Here is a 16,508-nt window from a genome sequence, read left to right as displayed (position 1 = left end):
TCCTGCTTGCTGATACTGACAGCCACATTGAGATCCACATGTGCCACATACTCCCTGTGCTGATCCTGCACCAATTAATTTCATGAATGACTAACTCGTGTTTGGTAACAAACTCCCAGTGGCTCTAGGCTTACCTCACTAGCCCCCACCCTTACCCCCCCCAGAGGAGTGGCACTGCCAGGAATAGTCACAGGATAATGGAGTCAAAAGCCTTGTGCCTATAATGCGCAAAAGGGGAAAATAATTACAGATCCAAGGCTTAAGATTAAAGCGAGCAAGCCAGTTTCAATTCCAAACCAGTGCATTTGCACTTCTGTGGGTTACACTACTCATGTTTACTCAAGGAAAAAAAAAAAACTAAAACGTAGATGCATTCACTCTAATGCATTTAGATGACATTGTCGTCAAGAGTACACTCAGTTCAGCGTCTTTGAGTGGCAGAATGTCCAAGTGGTATTACCACAATGCATGTGCTAGAAATGTGCCTGTAAGCTCACTGAACCTCTCTTTGAAAGTGAGTTCTGCCTCGCTGAGGAGGGACGGAAGCAAGGAACATTTTGGACAACATTTGAGACAACATGGCCTTAGAGAGAGCTGGGGCCATGTTGTCTAAAATGTTGATTAGTTTTGGCATGTGTAGAGATAGATTGCCTGCCATCTTTTCATTATTTCTCTGGAACCCCCCGGAGAGAGGGCATGGAGATGGACTTGAGCAGGCAAGGCGTAATTAAACTTCCACAGGCAGGTCATGTGCTGTTAAACGCTTTGCCACCATTTCTCATTACTTAACAGTGTAGTCTAAATGATACGCTGTCACTGGGCAAATTAATTGGTATTTGGTGAGGGCAGTATGACAGCATTGTCTCCTACATGTGTCATGGGCTCTGTGGGACCATGAGAGGGCTACGCATTATCTGACCCTGATTAAGAACATAACATGAGTTGAGTACATAACAACTCTGGGTTATCGCACAAGTCTCAAGCATTCATATAGTATGTAATTTCACAGCTTTCTGACCCCTTTGACCTTTAAATGCATATTTCTTAAGTACTGTTTTCTTAATTTGGGTTTGCCCTACATTTAAGAGACAGCTCATGATGTGAATTAAGGGAAAAGTCCTGCATAAACCATGAAGCAGAATTTTAAGTGGGGTGACAAGCACTGCACAACATACCACACCACTTCATGCTTGTGACGAGCTAATATCAGGGCCAGAACAGCATTATCCAAATGCTGAATCAAAATTCAAACCCAGGCCAAGCTCTTAAGGTGCTGAAGGACAGTATTATTAATATCAAAACAGAGCAGATTTAAGCTCCACAGAAAGATGTGTGTGTATGTGACCTTTGAGTTTGTGATTCTAGTGCAGCACCAGCTTGTCTTACCTCCAAAGTAGGAGCCATCTGAAAGCTTGGTCTCTTTATTGCCTTTGGTTAGTACGCTGACAACCCCATGCTGTATGAAGTACATTTTTTTGCCGATGGTGCCCTCCCTGATGATATAATCCCCAGGCTGGAAAACCTCAAACTTCAGCTTGGTGAGCATGGAGGTGACAAAGTTGGGGTCAGCGTTGGCAAACAGAGGCATGGACGCCACCAGCTTTCGACAGTTAAAGTTGATGATTTCCTGTGCAAGCACACAGAGAAAGCAGTTAGCAAGAACAGCAGAAAAGAGGTGGTGCTTTACAAAATGCATTGACCTGTCACAACTGCAGACAAGAGGGATATTAGAGTAATAACAGGAAAAATGTCAGCTGTGCAGACATTTGTAGTTTTTTTTTCTGAGCTCCTCTCAGTTTTACTCTTACTTAAATTTAGCCTCAAGAAAAGAAAACTGAACTGAGGGAAATGTCAAGCAGCACACAAGCTTTTGAATGCAACACATCGGCATGTGCAGGAGATTCAAATGCAGACAGGGAACACTAATCCCACCTCTCGGAGCGGCTCGTTCAACTCTCCCAGGATGCTCTCCTCGTCGAACATCTTGCCCTGGTAACGGTGCTCGTAGTAGTCGTGGATTCTCTGCCTCATGTCTGCTGGCAGCTTGTGGAAGGACATGTACTGCTCCACCTGTTTGTACTGCGGGGACACAGAGACACACAACAATCAGGTTACTCAAAGGCCATAGTGCTGTAGCACAGATACACAGCCACAGGGAACAGCTGGCACCGAGGTTAGACACACAAGGAAAAATAGAAGGAATACACACAGGCCAACAAGATAACACTTTTCCAGTGTCTGATCATGCCTCTCACAGTCTGTCTGTCTTTCTCAAAAGACAAAATGCAATCTGACATAATGTACTAACTCCATATTTGTTGGAAGCACATTAAATCATTTTAACTATCATACCGCTTCTCTAAAGATACTGGAGAATTGAGGTGTGATCATTGTCGAGAAGTGTTTAGTCATGCTGGCAGTTCGCTGGAGCTTGTAAAGCATTCACCATTGTGGCTAATCTGGATCTGCATTGCCACTGAAACACTCTCAGAGTAAAGTAAATGTGTCACTTCAATTTCAAGTTGGAGTTTCAACCAACTTCTGTCCGTTCCGTTGTCATGTGTGTGTGCGTTTCTTTGCCAAATTACATTTAGTAACAACTGATATGACAAGTATTTCTTCAGCAGAAGATCAGAGTCGACAATTTTAATAATTTGCATCCACATATACTTTCTTAAGATATATAAGTCACATAAGTGGTTGCAGGATACTACTGTATAATCTATTGAGTTTAGTGTGTGTTTGGAGGCTACAGTGAAAGGAAGAGAGTGTGAGAAAGAAGGAATGTGACTATGTGAGTGTTCACCGAAAGGTGTGATGTGATTATAAATTCAAATCATGGCTTTAACCCAGTGACAGGAGAGAAATAAAACAGTAGGGAAAACAAGGAAACCACAAAAGATGAAAGTGTGTGAATGCATGTACTGTACGTGTGTGTAATTATATGTTTCTGTGTGTGCGTATGCATGTGAAAGGTTTAACATCATAAATTGTAAGTACATTTTAGCTTACATACAAATTATAATATGTGAGAAATGACTAATACACATACACACATGTTTTGTAGGTGTTACATACATACAGTACATTAGAACTATTAAAAATAGAATAAAACTAAACTAAAGATGAAATAATCACAAACATTGCACAATATAATACAGTTGTAAATAAATTCCAAAGCCACTAAAATCCCATCAAAAAAAAAACTAATGAAAACTCTAAATCTGTATGATGATCAAGCTATGATCTTATTGATGTGTCCTGCTGATAATGCCTATTTATAGTGTACACGTGAGTGCAGTTAGTAATAAACAAACCCCTGTGGCTCCTCAAACACACAGAAAGCAAAACACTTTGCGGTGTATTTATGATGTGATGATGATGATGATGATGTTGATGATGATGATGATGATGAATAATTTCACATCTTTCACAGAGAACTGTTGAACTCTGCTAAACCTCTTGTTCACATGATCTCTGGGTCCCAAAACATGCCCTGCATTTCATTTGCTTTTTTTTCATTACAAACAATAAAGTCAGTTTAACAATTTGAGTGAAAAGTTAAATCTTTGAAAAACAAAAAACAAAACCCTAGAGTTTAATATTCCCACCACCATGTTTCATTGTTGGTTTGATACACTGGTTTGTTTTCTCCTGGTTTGTCTCCTTACATACACCCTTCTGTTAGTGCCATGAATCTCAAACTTGGATTCTACAGCACAGTCATCCACAGTAAAATGCTGGTATTTCTTAGCCCACCCCAAGCGTTTGGCCTTGTTTTCACTTCTGAGAAGTGGTTTAAAAACTGCTACTCGTTTTCTGAGACCACTACAAGACAGCCATCTTTCGATGCGTTAAAAGTAGAGTTCCATGCACCGCCCCCTTAGAAAGCTTTAGTCTTGCCATGATTTGACACTGAGCCAGCCCGTCTTTGCTTAGAATAACAATTTGACTTCTGACACTTTCCCGTAGCTCTGATGCCATGTTTCCCACTATCACAATGCTACGGCACATCCATATTTATAACAGGTTAACACTGGCTGCAAGCTGAGTTAATTGAGCCTCCGATGAGTAGATCAAATCCACGTCATTTGAACACATGCTTCGATGGAAAGGATACAACTCAAGGAAATCTGACTTTTTGTATAAAGGAGTTAAGTTGGTCAATGACACAAATTTGCTTAAATTTGATTACTGACCTAGAAATGGTGCAGAATCAAAATATTTCTTCTTCATTTTAAATTCTGCTCATTTAAAGTGCTGTGCATGTATGTACACATAGGCATATACATGCACATATATACGTAGTTAATCAATTATTTTCCACCACGTAAGTAATACAGTTAATGTAAGCCTAACATTGCTACACACTCTTGAACGTCTAGCGTCTATATAACTGGTGCCCCAAGGTCAATTTAACTTAAATTCTGTGATTTAGTATAAATATTTGTTGAGTGTCACCCCTCTACTTCATTTGTATTGAGGCCTGTGCTACATATTTTGTTAAAAACAAAAGTATTGAAATGTGTTAGATGGCTTTCATTGATTCTACAGTATAGGAAGCAAAGATGCAGATCAAAGCACACTGAGAGCACCTCGGGAATAATAACAGGTAGAATCCTTGACCCTCAGTGAAAGAAAAACAAAGAGAAATTAACCATTCATAGGGCGACGCTGGAGGTGCTCTTTGATCACCATTTCTACAGTGCCAACGGCCTTACCACTCAACGACATGGCTGACCTCAGATGTCCCTCTTTGTTATCCGGCTCTAATGCCCTAGTCACCACTAATCTTGGAGGAGATCATCAAAAGGCCAATCTTTTGGAAATATAGCACAGTAAATAAGGACAGCTGTCTCATGCAAGTCAGATTGTTTTTTGTGGAAGCAGAAAAGCTGTCAGGCTTCCTGAAAATCAGGAGATGAGAGTGGAGAATCCAGTACTATTAAACATGTAGGCAGACTAAACTACTGTATAGCCATCTTCTACGCTTGCACTGACCCACTGACACCCTGTTGTGTTTGAAATCCTCCTTTCTGCAGCCCCCTCTATCCCCCTCTACAATGTTCAGGTCTGCAATGTTCTCTTTTTTTCCTGTGATTCCCTCTTTGCCAAACTTAGATGGATTTTAGTTTGTCTGTGTTTGAGCAGAGCCTTTCGAGTCCCTCATAGACAAAGAAAACAGTCTGGAGTCAGTCTGCGCATATCGATGACACAGCTCCCTCGACCACTTTCTGTTGCATGCATTGTTAGCTGCCCAAAGATGATCATAAACACAACAATGTACACATACATCTGCAAGTGCCATATATATAAATATAAATTGCTATATATATAGAAATTGCTCATCTGATATACTTGAAATATTAATTCAAGTGAAATATTTGGCAAATATGTGTGTCGATGATGTGTAAAGTGACCTGGAAAATTAAATAGCACAAGCAAGAATAAGATGTGGAAAGAAGCTTTTAGATATCCAGCCTCTGTGCATCTGCAGGGAGATGGATGAGCTCTGTCATGGGGTAAGGGTTTGAGTCTTTATCCCCACAATCCCTTTTGGCATAAAATTGAGCATTTACTGATCTGATGATGAAACAGAATCCTCGCACAGAGAAAGAACTTTTGCTCCTCTACTCCGAGAGACGGAAAGCTCTAGAAAACAATCGCAGGCATCTCCCGCTGCAGTCCCATTGGCTGCCGAGCATTTCAGCGAAGATGGCTTGTCTGCGTGTGACGCCAGGGTGAAGATGACAGGTGTAACCCACATTCAGCATCTTGTCTAATGTCTTTATGTCTCCTGCATTAGACATGCCACAGCATGGCGCTCTGTTTCAAAGGCGTGTATTATCATCACCTTCAGAATGTCTGCCAACCCCTTTCTTTAACATTCATAAAAAAACAACAACAAAACACTGTCAACATGTAATAGAACCATTTATCCTCAGCTTTGGAGTATGTTACAATTTGATTCTTCCAGCATGAAAGGGCATTAGTCAAGTGAACAAACGCACGATAATGTCCTATTGCCTTTTTATTGTAATGAGTAGAACTGTACTATACAGAGTAGCTCAGTGTCTCACTCGAAGGCATTTCATATTTACGAATCACTGTTGAGTCTCACAGGAGGAGGTGACAGGATGTAAAGACACCGACCATGGGGTGACGGCGTTCTCCTGACGCTGTGATGGGCTGATAACACCCCCTGTGACAGGAAATTATCTTATTGCTGCACAGCCGTCATCGCACTGCCACCAGGAAGATCCCTGCTCTCCTGCTCTACTTGGCTAAATCAAATCATAGTCAACATTAAGGAGGTAATCATTCCACCATCAGCCTCCCCCGCTGCACTCTGAAAACCAGGGGTTTCAGGCTGCAGGCTGTTCAAAATGTAAGAGTAGCTGATGAGATCCATAGGACTGATTCTTTCTTTCTTGCTTTAGTTCAGCCAACTCATTGGATGAAAAAATTTAAACAATTTTCAAATCTGTACAGTAACCCTTTAGCTCAGGGCGAAAGGGAGCGAAACAGCTAGTCCGGCTTTGTCCAGAAGGTGACAAAATCCACCTACCTACCAAAAGCTCCGGGAAGTTACTATGCCCGGCGGAAAAATAGTTACATAACCATTCATTCGTTTTTACACTTTGGTTTTGGTACAGAATAAAGAAAAAAGATATGATGTGTAAATTAGTAAGCTTTAGAGGAGCTGGTAGGTGGATTTTGTTATCTTTGGACAAAGTCAGGCTAGCTGTTACCCCCTTTTTCCAGCCCTTGTGCTAAGCTAAGCTAATGGGCTGCTGGCTATAGTTTCATATTTAACGGACAGATATGAGATTGGTAACAATCTTCTTATCTAACTCTTGGCAATACGTTGGAGTCTGACAAACCTTCGTCCAGCTTTGGTGGTTTTAGCAGAGCAATGTTTGGCTATTGATGTTGAATTTCTGTGATATTTACATTTTCTAGCATAATAAAATGCAAAAATACAAAGAATGCTGCTTTGTTCAACATGTTTTGCTCCTTAAATGACACAGCCAATTAAGTAAAAAAGTTGTATTTTCCATCTCTATGCCATTGGACTGTTTAACTAAGGTTAGTACAAAGTGTCCCTGCTAACCTAATATGTACAGACTTGACAATGTCAAGAGTGAAGCGTGCCTCTGTATATAGTGTAACTTACTGTCTTCTAAGTACATTAAAGTAGAGCTTTGTGTGTGTGTATGTGTGTGTGTGGGTGGGTGAGCCTATTAACGTCCAGGCTTGGCAATGTTACAGTAGAAGCATACTATGCCCACTGAGCTATACAGAACTGCATGTTCATGCTATTTCATTTCACAAATCCTTTCCCCCTCATTCTCAGTTTTGATCTTTCTCCACATGGCCATTCTTTGGTCTGTTACCCACTTGTACTTTCCTTTTTCCTTCTGTCCCTCTACTCTTTTATCACGCTTTTAATTTTTTCGCCCCAAATTCCCTTCTCTCTCATGCAGCTCTCCAAGCAGATGCAAATTTTTACCAAATAAAATATGAATAATTTATTTCCCAAAAGAGATGTCAGCCACTTAATTATACTTTCTAAACATTTTCTCCACTGCTCTCCATCTCCTTCTCCATATCATTTTATAAAAGACATTCATGGTGCCCAGAGGATGAAGCCAACTAATTTGGTGATCCACTGACTTTTCCTCTAGCGCCACCTTGAAGTTCACATTTGTGTCTTGACAACTATGGATTGATTGCCAAGAAATTTGGCACATTTGACATTCATAATCCGCCTTAGGATGAATTGTAATAACTGGTCATCCTGACTTTTCCTCTAGCTCAGTCATTGTAATTTTGTCGTATACTTTGCTTTATGACCAAATACATGCAAAGCTAATGACAAAACTAATTTCTATCGACTAAACTAAGATAGCGAACATGGCAAACATTATACCTGCTTAACATCAGCATGTAAGCACTGTCATGGTGAACATGGCATTTAATTAACGTTTTTATCATTTAGCTTAAAGTGCAGCCTCACAGAGAGCTGCTAGCATGGCTGTAGACTCTTCTTCATTAGACTCACTATTTGTTAATCTGCGGGCTAACCAAGACTTCTTCATTGGTAAGGGGAGTTAGTATATAATTTATTGATAATTTCATCAATTAGGCCTTAGTTAGTTAAGATGGTGTGATTAGTTAATGGTCACTATAGTGCATCCTAGCCTACTCAAGCAAGGACATTCCCTTGGAAACACCATGTTGCTACTGTATATCTAATAAAATGCTGTACATCTGTAGGAGTGAAAATAATATTTTTATTTGTTTAACACTTTTCAAGCTAGGACCACAAATTGCTAATTTACAAGCACGCAATTAAAAGATTGTATAAAAGACATTTACAGACAAATCATCCAAATATAGAGTATATTGACATTGGTGTCACCTTTGATTTGGTTTTGGTTATACACTCAGAGAGCGGGTGTTTCATTGAGTACCTCTGGGGCATGTCAACAGTCCTTGACTCAGCAGTGAAAGTTGTGTGGCAGACAGAGGAAAAGGGAATGTAACAGGGTTTAGATTAATGCCATCAGTCAGGTCCCAACTAATGAGAACGACTCTTACTGTAAGGCAGAATCAGACTTAAGCTCCTCAACTTGTTGACAGCTGTGCCCTTGGGTTTGATTGTATGGGGAAATCATGACTTAACCTCTACAAGGCGCCACAAAGTTATTGCTATTGTTGGATGAAACCTACATCTTTTCCATACAAGGGTTGTTTAAGGTCTTCAAAAATCAACCAACACAGAGACGACTGGGTATATATTAGTATATAATACTAAAATTGCATGTTTTACTACATCCCTGACAGCATTAATCCATTTCTCTCCCTGTAAAGAAAGGGACAACTTTGTAAGTGCAAATATAGTCCTCCTCTGATGACTATTTACTGTATTTCCAAAGGTCTTGATTGGGGGATTGAAGTGGGGGGAACAAATGATCTCTAGAGCCTCTTCGCCCACAAATAATCAGCTTTGGGCCTCTTATTAACTATTCCCCAAAGAGCCATGTTTAATTGCCAAGTGTTAATTAGAGATTTAGAGGGGAGGGGCTGCAGCACCCCATTGCCATTTCCTTCTAAAGCCATTTGGGACTGGCATGCCACAACACGCTACTCATGTACCCTCCTGGGCATCCCTGATTTCATCGGTAACTACCAACAAGCAGAACATCACTCAGTTATCCCACGCTGAATAATATTAATAATATACTGTTAAACCTGAGAGGAGAAATGCTCAAAAGGATCAGAGCTTCTATAAAGTAAATAAGACAACATGGATCACAAGTCACTTACAAATGAATGAGATTATCTCTTTTGCTTTAGCGTCCCGATCCCTCTGTACTGTATACATGTCCACTGTAGAGGGCCACAGTGACAGATAAGCAGTGGCTTACAGAGAGCTGGAGTGGCAGGCATACCCTGTATTCACAGTCACATGTGCAGCCATCTTGTGCCCCCAATCTGAGGAGATGTAATTCTCTTTGTGTGATAATGGTTCTCAACATGCCTGAGACAAGAGGGAAGAATCCTTGGGGGAATTCGGCAGATGCTAAAGCCATTCCAGCTCGTAATGTTTTAGACTGTGCTGTAGCAGAACAGCTCGCTGGGTAATACAGGGGTACAATGTGGGGATGAGAGACCCCAACAGATTATTGAATAATACTCTTAATAATACCACAGGAGTCTATACTACAGTACAAAACTAAAAACTACAGTATTGTACTATTCTGTACTACCTTGTAGTACTACAGGACTAACGTTCTACTCCTGTAGACAGTTACAGTATATCAAATTAAGGCTGGTACAGAAAATCACCAAACAATCAACAAATTGAGTCTTTTGTCATATTTTACTAATAGATATTCAATGCTGACTCGGTTAGTTAATTTGACATTCGACTAATCTATGAAATCATTTATGGAGCAACAAACGGCAAACAATAAATGGTTTCAGGTTATCAAATGAGGGTATTTGCTGCGTGTTCTGTTTACAGTCATTGTTTGAATATCTTTGTCACAACGGTGAGGGAGAGTGGCAACAACGGAACATGGCGGGGTGGTGTCAGTGGTTTAATGACCAAAATAGCTTATAGGCAGGTACAGGTAGGCGAGCAGGTAGACAGGTAACAGGCAGGCAAGTTGAGGTCTGGGTTCGGGCGAGAGAAAGACAAAAGGGCAGACAGCAACATAACAACTAGGACGAACTGACAAAGAATCTAGGCCGGTATATGGAGAGAGTGGCTGATTAGGAAATAAGATGCAGGTGAGGAAGTGGGTGGGGAAGGCCAGGCAATTGCAGAGCAGATGAGGGAAACGGGAACAAGTGTGAAGATGGGAAAGGAGGGAAAGTCTGAGGGCACATGGTGGAAGGAAGGAAAACGCAGATGAAGGGGCCTGGGGAAATAGAAATGTGGTTGGAGAGGAGGGACAGGGAGACGGACTGTGACACTTTGGGTTTTGGACTGTTGTCTGGACAAAACAAGCAATGTGAACATTTCATCTTGGGATATGGGGACATCTTTCACTCCCCCCCTCCCATTTTATAGATTAACAATTGATCTTTTAATTTGAATTTGAGTTTTACAAAAGTTAAACATGTCTGATCACCATTAAGTACAATTAAACTCAGCTCATCTAGCAGGGTGTACAGAGTTCAAATAAAGATACCACAATGTGTAACACTACTTGAAAATGTAAGTAAAATCCCATGACTAGAGCACTCAGTAACTAGAACTCTGCACCTCTAGCACATGGGAGTCACTGAGTAGAAAAGGTAGCGCTCAGAAAAAGCTTACACCATGCCCACTTTCCACTTGTCACTTTTCCATTCAGATCTGACATGGACCCAACCTAATCCATGCAGTCAGATGCATCTGCAACAAATCGAGTTGCAAACGGTTAGAAAATGCACACGTTTTTATTATACTGCACCCACAGGCTCTGTTTACACACAGACACAACAGACTGGCATCAGGCATATATTTTTAGCTTTGAGTGAAAATGAATCTAATAAAGCTATTTTTCATCTCAGTGGGGGCCACACTTCAACCCCTAGTATTTAGTGTGATTGTTGGGATCTTGACTTTGTGTAACAGTTAACAGGCTGCCTGATTCCCATTTAAGAGCTCATTTAAGTCTGCTTGCTAGCTTCTGACAGCCCAGGCATTTATCACATGGTGCCACATTGTAATAGAATTCTATTCAGAAAAGATTATACTTGGGCTTTCTGATGATAATTTTCACCATCTTTGATGGCAAAGCTTTTTCCCCCCTCCTTTCATATTTCCCGTCTACACTTCTAATAGACCGGTTTTCTTCTTCATAGTCCCCCAGAGGGTTTTCACTGATTTGTTTCCCATCTAAATTTAACGGTTACCTGGACAGGGTTAGGGTTACATCTCTGCATGCCAACTGGACAGATGGCCTCTCATCTCGGCCATAATGCTATGTGTATGAGGGCTCCATGTTCTACTTTTTACAGCTCATTTACACTGGATGAATGCAGAGCCTGTGTCACATCAAAGTCAGCATGAGGCAGTTGAATGTGGCCATGGTGCTGCTTGGCTCAACATCGATCAACATTTGACTTCTTTCACTAACTAAACAGTAGTCAGTATCTACCCTCCATCCCACTGTGACAGTAAAGGGTGGGTATTGGTGTTGTGGCCCATTGGGTGTTTACCTACTAGCCAGCTCAGGTCAAAAGCCATAGTACAGTTCCATGTTAGCTAATGGTCATTTGAATTTATACTCCCATCCACATTTGAATTTTGTAACTACTTTGTTATAACCACAACTATCGAAACACATACCAGTGATTCATGGGGCTGCATAGCGTCTACATTGCAGATAAGTCAGTCACAATTCATGTTACAGACTAGTGGTGTATGCAAATTATTATGCAGTTTTGTCATCTTGCTGACAACATCTTTGGAATATCAACATGGGCACGTTTGGCATCCGAACACAAAAAACTCCAAACTGCAAACTACAGACATCCATTTCAGCTTGCCAACAGAAAAGAGACCGTGGCATTTTCAGCATTTACTAATGAGTCAAAACGTCTAATTCTTCACATTTCACGGTCTGTAATCTGCAACATCAGCTATGCAGGTGATGAGTCAGCACGCTAAATGAAGTATTAAAGAGTGTCTCTGAACACTGAGATGTTGTTCAGAAACCAACAAAGGCAGTGAGCACAAGATGAAAACCTTTCTGGCAGAACTGTGGTAAACATATTTATGTGAGTTGAAAGTTGTTTTTTTCCCTTAATTTTCATGACAAACCAAAAACACGAATAACCACTTAATGTAATTCTGTTTCATATAATGTGTTACAAACACACACTGGTTTTGATGAGAATTAAAACTTCTCAGTGTCCTTGTACTTTGAGCACCCACTCTGAGGCTGAGTTTGGGAGTTCAATAACACTCATAAAAGTGCCCTGACAGGAGAGCACAGATTAATATGAACACATATAATATTATTTAAAGTATCCACCATATAATATGCAAATATTTATGTAAAGAGAGACATTTTTTTCCTTTGAACAGTGTTTCAATTTCATATTTCAAAGCAGTGGACTAAGTGTTTTTTTCTTGGTGCACCATTCATTTTTACACAGTGTGTGTCATTTCCTTCTTGGGTTAGAGAAGAAAGAATTATATCTCTTATATGCTGCTTTGGATTTTCATCAGTTCGTAATCATCAAGTATTTCATATTTACCTAATTTCTGTGACATTACCATCCTCACCTTGTGCATGTGCTGCAACTTACTTTAACTAATGAGACAGCATAGAATCACCCAGTCTAACAGACATGTGTGTAGAATAGCTTGGTGTATGATGGCAGGTTGGACACAGACTGCTATGTTGGTGGTGTCTCAGTTAGCAGATGTCTCTCCAGGCTGAGTCCCAGCAGTCAGGAACAGCTGTCCCTGTCATGGCGGCCCAGTGGCCATCTGAAAACAGCCACCTGCCTTCTCAACACTCCAGGGATTGACCCATGGATTGTCCACTTCTTGAGTGCCTGGATTATTGTATTAGTGTAACACGGTAAAAGCAGAGTGAAATCTCCAGGAAGCAGATCCCATTGTCACACAACCAATGCAAGGGCCAATGACAAAAAGGTTTATGTCTTTGAAGGAACTAACCCTGATAAGCATGAAGGAGGAGTGGGTATAGTACAGTGTCATTGAAATGACTACTATCTGGCTCACACAGCCAGATGAGCACGTAGTGACAGTGCACCCAGAGAGTGCCTTATCACTGAGGCATGTGGAAAGATAAATGAGAGAATCTGCACTCTTTAAAATTAATTGCAGTCTGCAGTAATAACCTTTCTGCAGGCAGGCACCGTGGGAAGCTGTGGTAGCACAGGGGAGCCTTTTTAGCTGGCTGGGGGATTCTTAAGGTGCCTTAGGGGGTGATCCCAGAAACGGCAGCAAATGGCTTTGGTAGCACATGCTGACTGGTGCTGAGGCAGGCCAGCTGTTCAGTCTACTTGGCAGCAAGGTATCTCTAAAGCAGAGCAGCAGACGAGTTGAGAGTGCTGAGCTGGGAGATGGTTTGCTCCCCTTTCATTAAAGACCTACTCACATCAGCAGCATTAGTCATGCACCTACCTGCATGGTTCACATGGTTTTTCACCGTTTTAGCTGATGAGAATCTGGTGGAAAACTAGTCTCTTACTCACCCCTAGATTCGTGAGGTGTTAAGTTATCCAGTGTACTTTTTCTCCTTTTGAAGATGTAGCAACACACACCCATTACATCAGCTAATCCATTCCCTGGGTCTTTTTCTCTGCCCTCTTTCACTCCCACTCTCCCTCTCTCATTCGGGTGGGGTCTCTCGAGCCTCTGCCTCCATTCCCCGGAGGTCATCCTCTCCTGTCTCCTCCTTGCCACAGAGGAGCTGTGGCAGCCTCGCAGTTCAGCTCATTATCGCCCATGCTGGGCCCACAGAGGGCAAGGCACTGTGGAACACGGCTCGGCCTTCACAGCCAGCTGTCAGGGCTTTCCTTTCACTGAACTGGGGAGGCTGGGGTTCCTGTCTCTATATGGATGGCTCCACAGCAAAAACCTATCCATCCAAAGATAAAAAGTCGGCTTGCAGGAGCTGAGAAGATGTTGACACTTACCTCTGTATGCCCTAATGGGTTAGCTGAAAAATGCACTGAATCACACACCTGAAAAAAACGCTGATTTACAGATACATGGTTTTCACAGGACAGCCATGTGCCATCCTCTACTAGCTGGACAGAATAAACGTAAACTTCCTGACAGGCAGACCCTAGGCTGTAGGCACCACCACAACCTCCACCCTAACTCTCAATACCGACGCCACTCAGGGCTGCGTGCTTAGCCCTCTCCTGTACTCCCTGTTCACGCATGACTGCGTGGCCACCCAGAGCTCCAACATCATCATCAGTTCTCTGATGACATGACCGTCATCGGCCTGATCACCGGAAATGATGAGACGGCCTACAGAGAGGAGGTCAGAGCCCTGACATCACCAGGCTCAGGCTTTGTCTTAGATTCTTTTTTTCTCATTTTACTTGTGTGATTTTCTATTGTACATTTTGTGTGAGCATTGTTGGAGGGAGCCTGAGAACAAGAATTTCATTGCCAACGACTGCTTCACTGTAATTGTTGTGCACATGACAAATACAGAACTTAAACTTAAATGTAAGTAAATCAGCTTAGAAATCATAGAAAGAAGACACTTGCCTAAGAATCATCAGTTTTTAAGTTTTCTTCAGCATCAACTGAATCCAGTGATAGTTGTCCGTACATCCATGGCTACACTGAAACAGAAACTGCTAATAGGTAATTCTGTAAACTTTTAATGGTGTCAATTTGCCAAAATGTAGACAAATATAAGTTAAAAAGAACGGGGCTCAGCCCACAGCTAACTGACTGACTCCATGGCAACATTATACTTCCTTTTTAACTGTGGTTCCCATAATGCTTTGAGAGATGTAGTCAAAATTTGGATTGTGATTATCCCCAAAACAAAGTAAGACAAATAATAATAACAGGAGTGACTAAAGCTGTTCATATAACATTTTGTCATGTTGCACTATTTACTATCTTTTGACAGTAGAGTAGACTGGGGATGTTTGGGGGCGCAGTTGTCTCAATTTTGTCTGAGGGGCCCCCACTGTGTCAGACTTGGAAAACCCCTGGTTTAGAGGATGATGGTGCGTGTTTTCCCTTTTTGAAAGAGTTATGATGGACCTGCAATGCCTAGATGTCAGTGTGTGTTTAGTGGCTGTACAAACATCAAACAAATGGAACGAGAAAACAAAAACCAAGCTTCAAGCTGAGGACAAGCCAGCATCCTACCTTACCACCACTGTCCTCTCTTCAAAACAAATCAAGACAACACGGCTGTCAGCGACACGTCATCTTGACTCACCTTCTCCTGGTACTGCCGCCGAGATGAGTCCAGAGATTGGATTAGCGCGGTGGCGTGGCCCACAAACATGGCGTAGCAGGTAGCGCCCACAATCATGCTGAGGATGGTCAGCCACACGTCTGTCATGCCCACCGGGGGGTACATGCCATACCCAATACACAGCATGTGGCTCATAGCTTTGAAAAGTGCGTAGGAGTACTGCTGTCCCCATGTGTCATTCTGGATGAAACAGAGGAGATGGGGTGAGTTAGGGTGAGTACATTGGAACACTTCTATCTTCCTCTCTCTCTCTCCCTCTCTCATCAGGGTGTTGGTGGCACATTAAAGGTCAATGAGCACCCTGACAGCTCACACACATACACGCACACATCCAATTACTTAAGACAAAACTAATGGCAGACGTCGACTTCTTACTTCAATACAGAGCAGATGGCAGGGCAAAAACACAGTTTTCAATATGCAAACATTTGGAGCAAGCAGACATTTAGGCAGGAGTGTAAAACAGAGCCCTAAGAATGGGCGGATGGAGCGTGAGACACTAGAGGTTTGCATGACAGAAAGTAGGTCAGCTATTTAGAAAAATGTGATTTCTCTTTGAGTTTTCTCATTTGTAGATAAATTGCCCCTTTTCCTTTAGATTCCGGTGGTAGTTCATGGCAAATCAATATCAACTCTCTCCTGGGGGTGACATGTCTAAATTGCTTTCAAACTCATTTCCACGGCGGAAAAGCCGAGAGAGATAGCAATTTTATTAGTGCCCTCCTGAAAAGGTAAGGAGCGATGACCCAGCACAATAATGGGACAGCTACTGTAAAAGAAGGCAAAAAATGCCTCCTAATGATACTAATCAGGACCAAACCCACCGTGACAGAGTCAATACTAACACACTCTTTGTCTACCAGGTAATGTGAGCAAAACATGAGGAGCTTTCCATCAGAGAGGTGCCTGCCCCCGAGGCTTGAATTAATTCAGAAAGATATATTTGTTATTCTGTCACATTGAGAACCATTCTTCTACGTAATGCAATTAATTAGACAGTGTTTACTGTGT

At 41.7% G+C, this 16,508-nt stretch overlaps 1 protein-coding gene across 1 annotated transcript in view; it reads right to left on the bottom strand.

Annotated features, from left to right (window-relative positions):
* hcn4 (hyperpolarization activated cyclic nucleotide-gated potassium channel 4) overlaps positions 1-16,508 on the bottom strand; it is a 63,387-nt gene that overhangs the window by 14,097 nt on the left and 32,782 nt on the right. The window contains exons 5-7 of the mRNA XM_070930615.1: positions 15,459-15,677; positions 1,933-2,079; positions 1,387-1,627 (exon numbers count right to left, since the gene is read on the bottom strand). Coding sequence (XP_070786716.1) covers positions 1,387-1,627; positions 1,933-2,079; positions 15,459-15,677 — 607 coding nt within the window. The remainder of the gene's footprint in view (positions 1-1,386; positions 1,628-1,932; positions 2,080-15,458; positions 15,678-16,508) is intronic.

The sequence above is a fragment of the Enoplosus armatus genome, chromosome 1, assembly GCF_043641665.1.
Source record: "Enoplosus armatus isolate fEnoArm2 chromosome 1, fEnoArm2.hap1, whole genome shotgun sequence".
Lineage (NCBI taxonomy): Eukaryota > Metazoa > Chordata > Actinopteri > Centrarchiformes > Enoplosidae > Enoplosus > Enoplosus armatus.
Note: the sequence above shows the minus strand (reverse complement) of the source record. Positions and strands in the feature narration are given on the sequence as shown.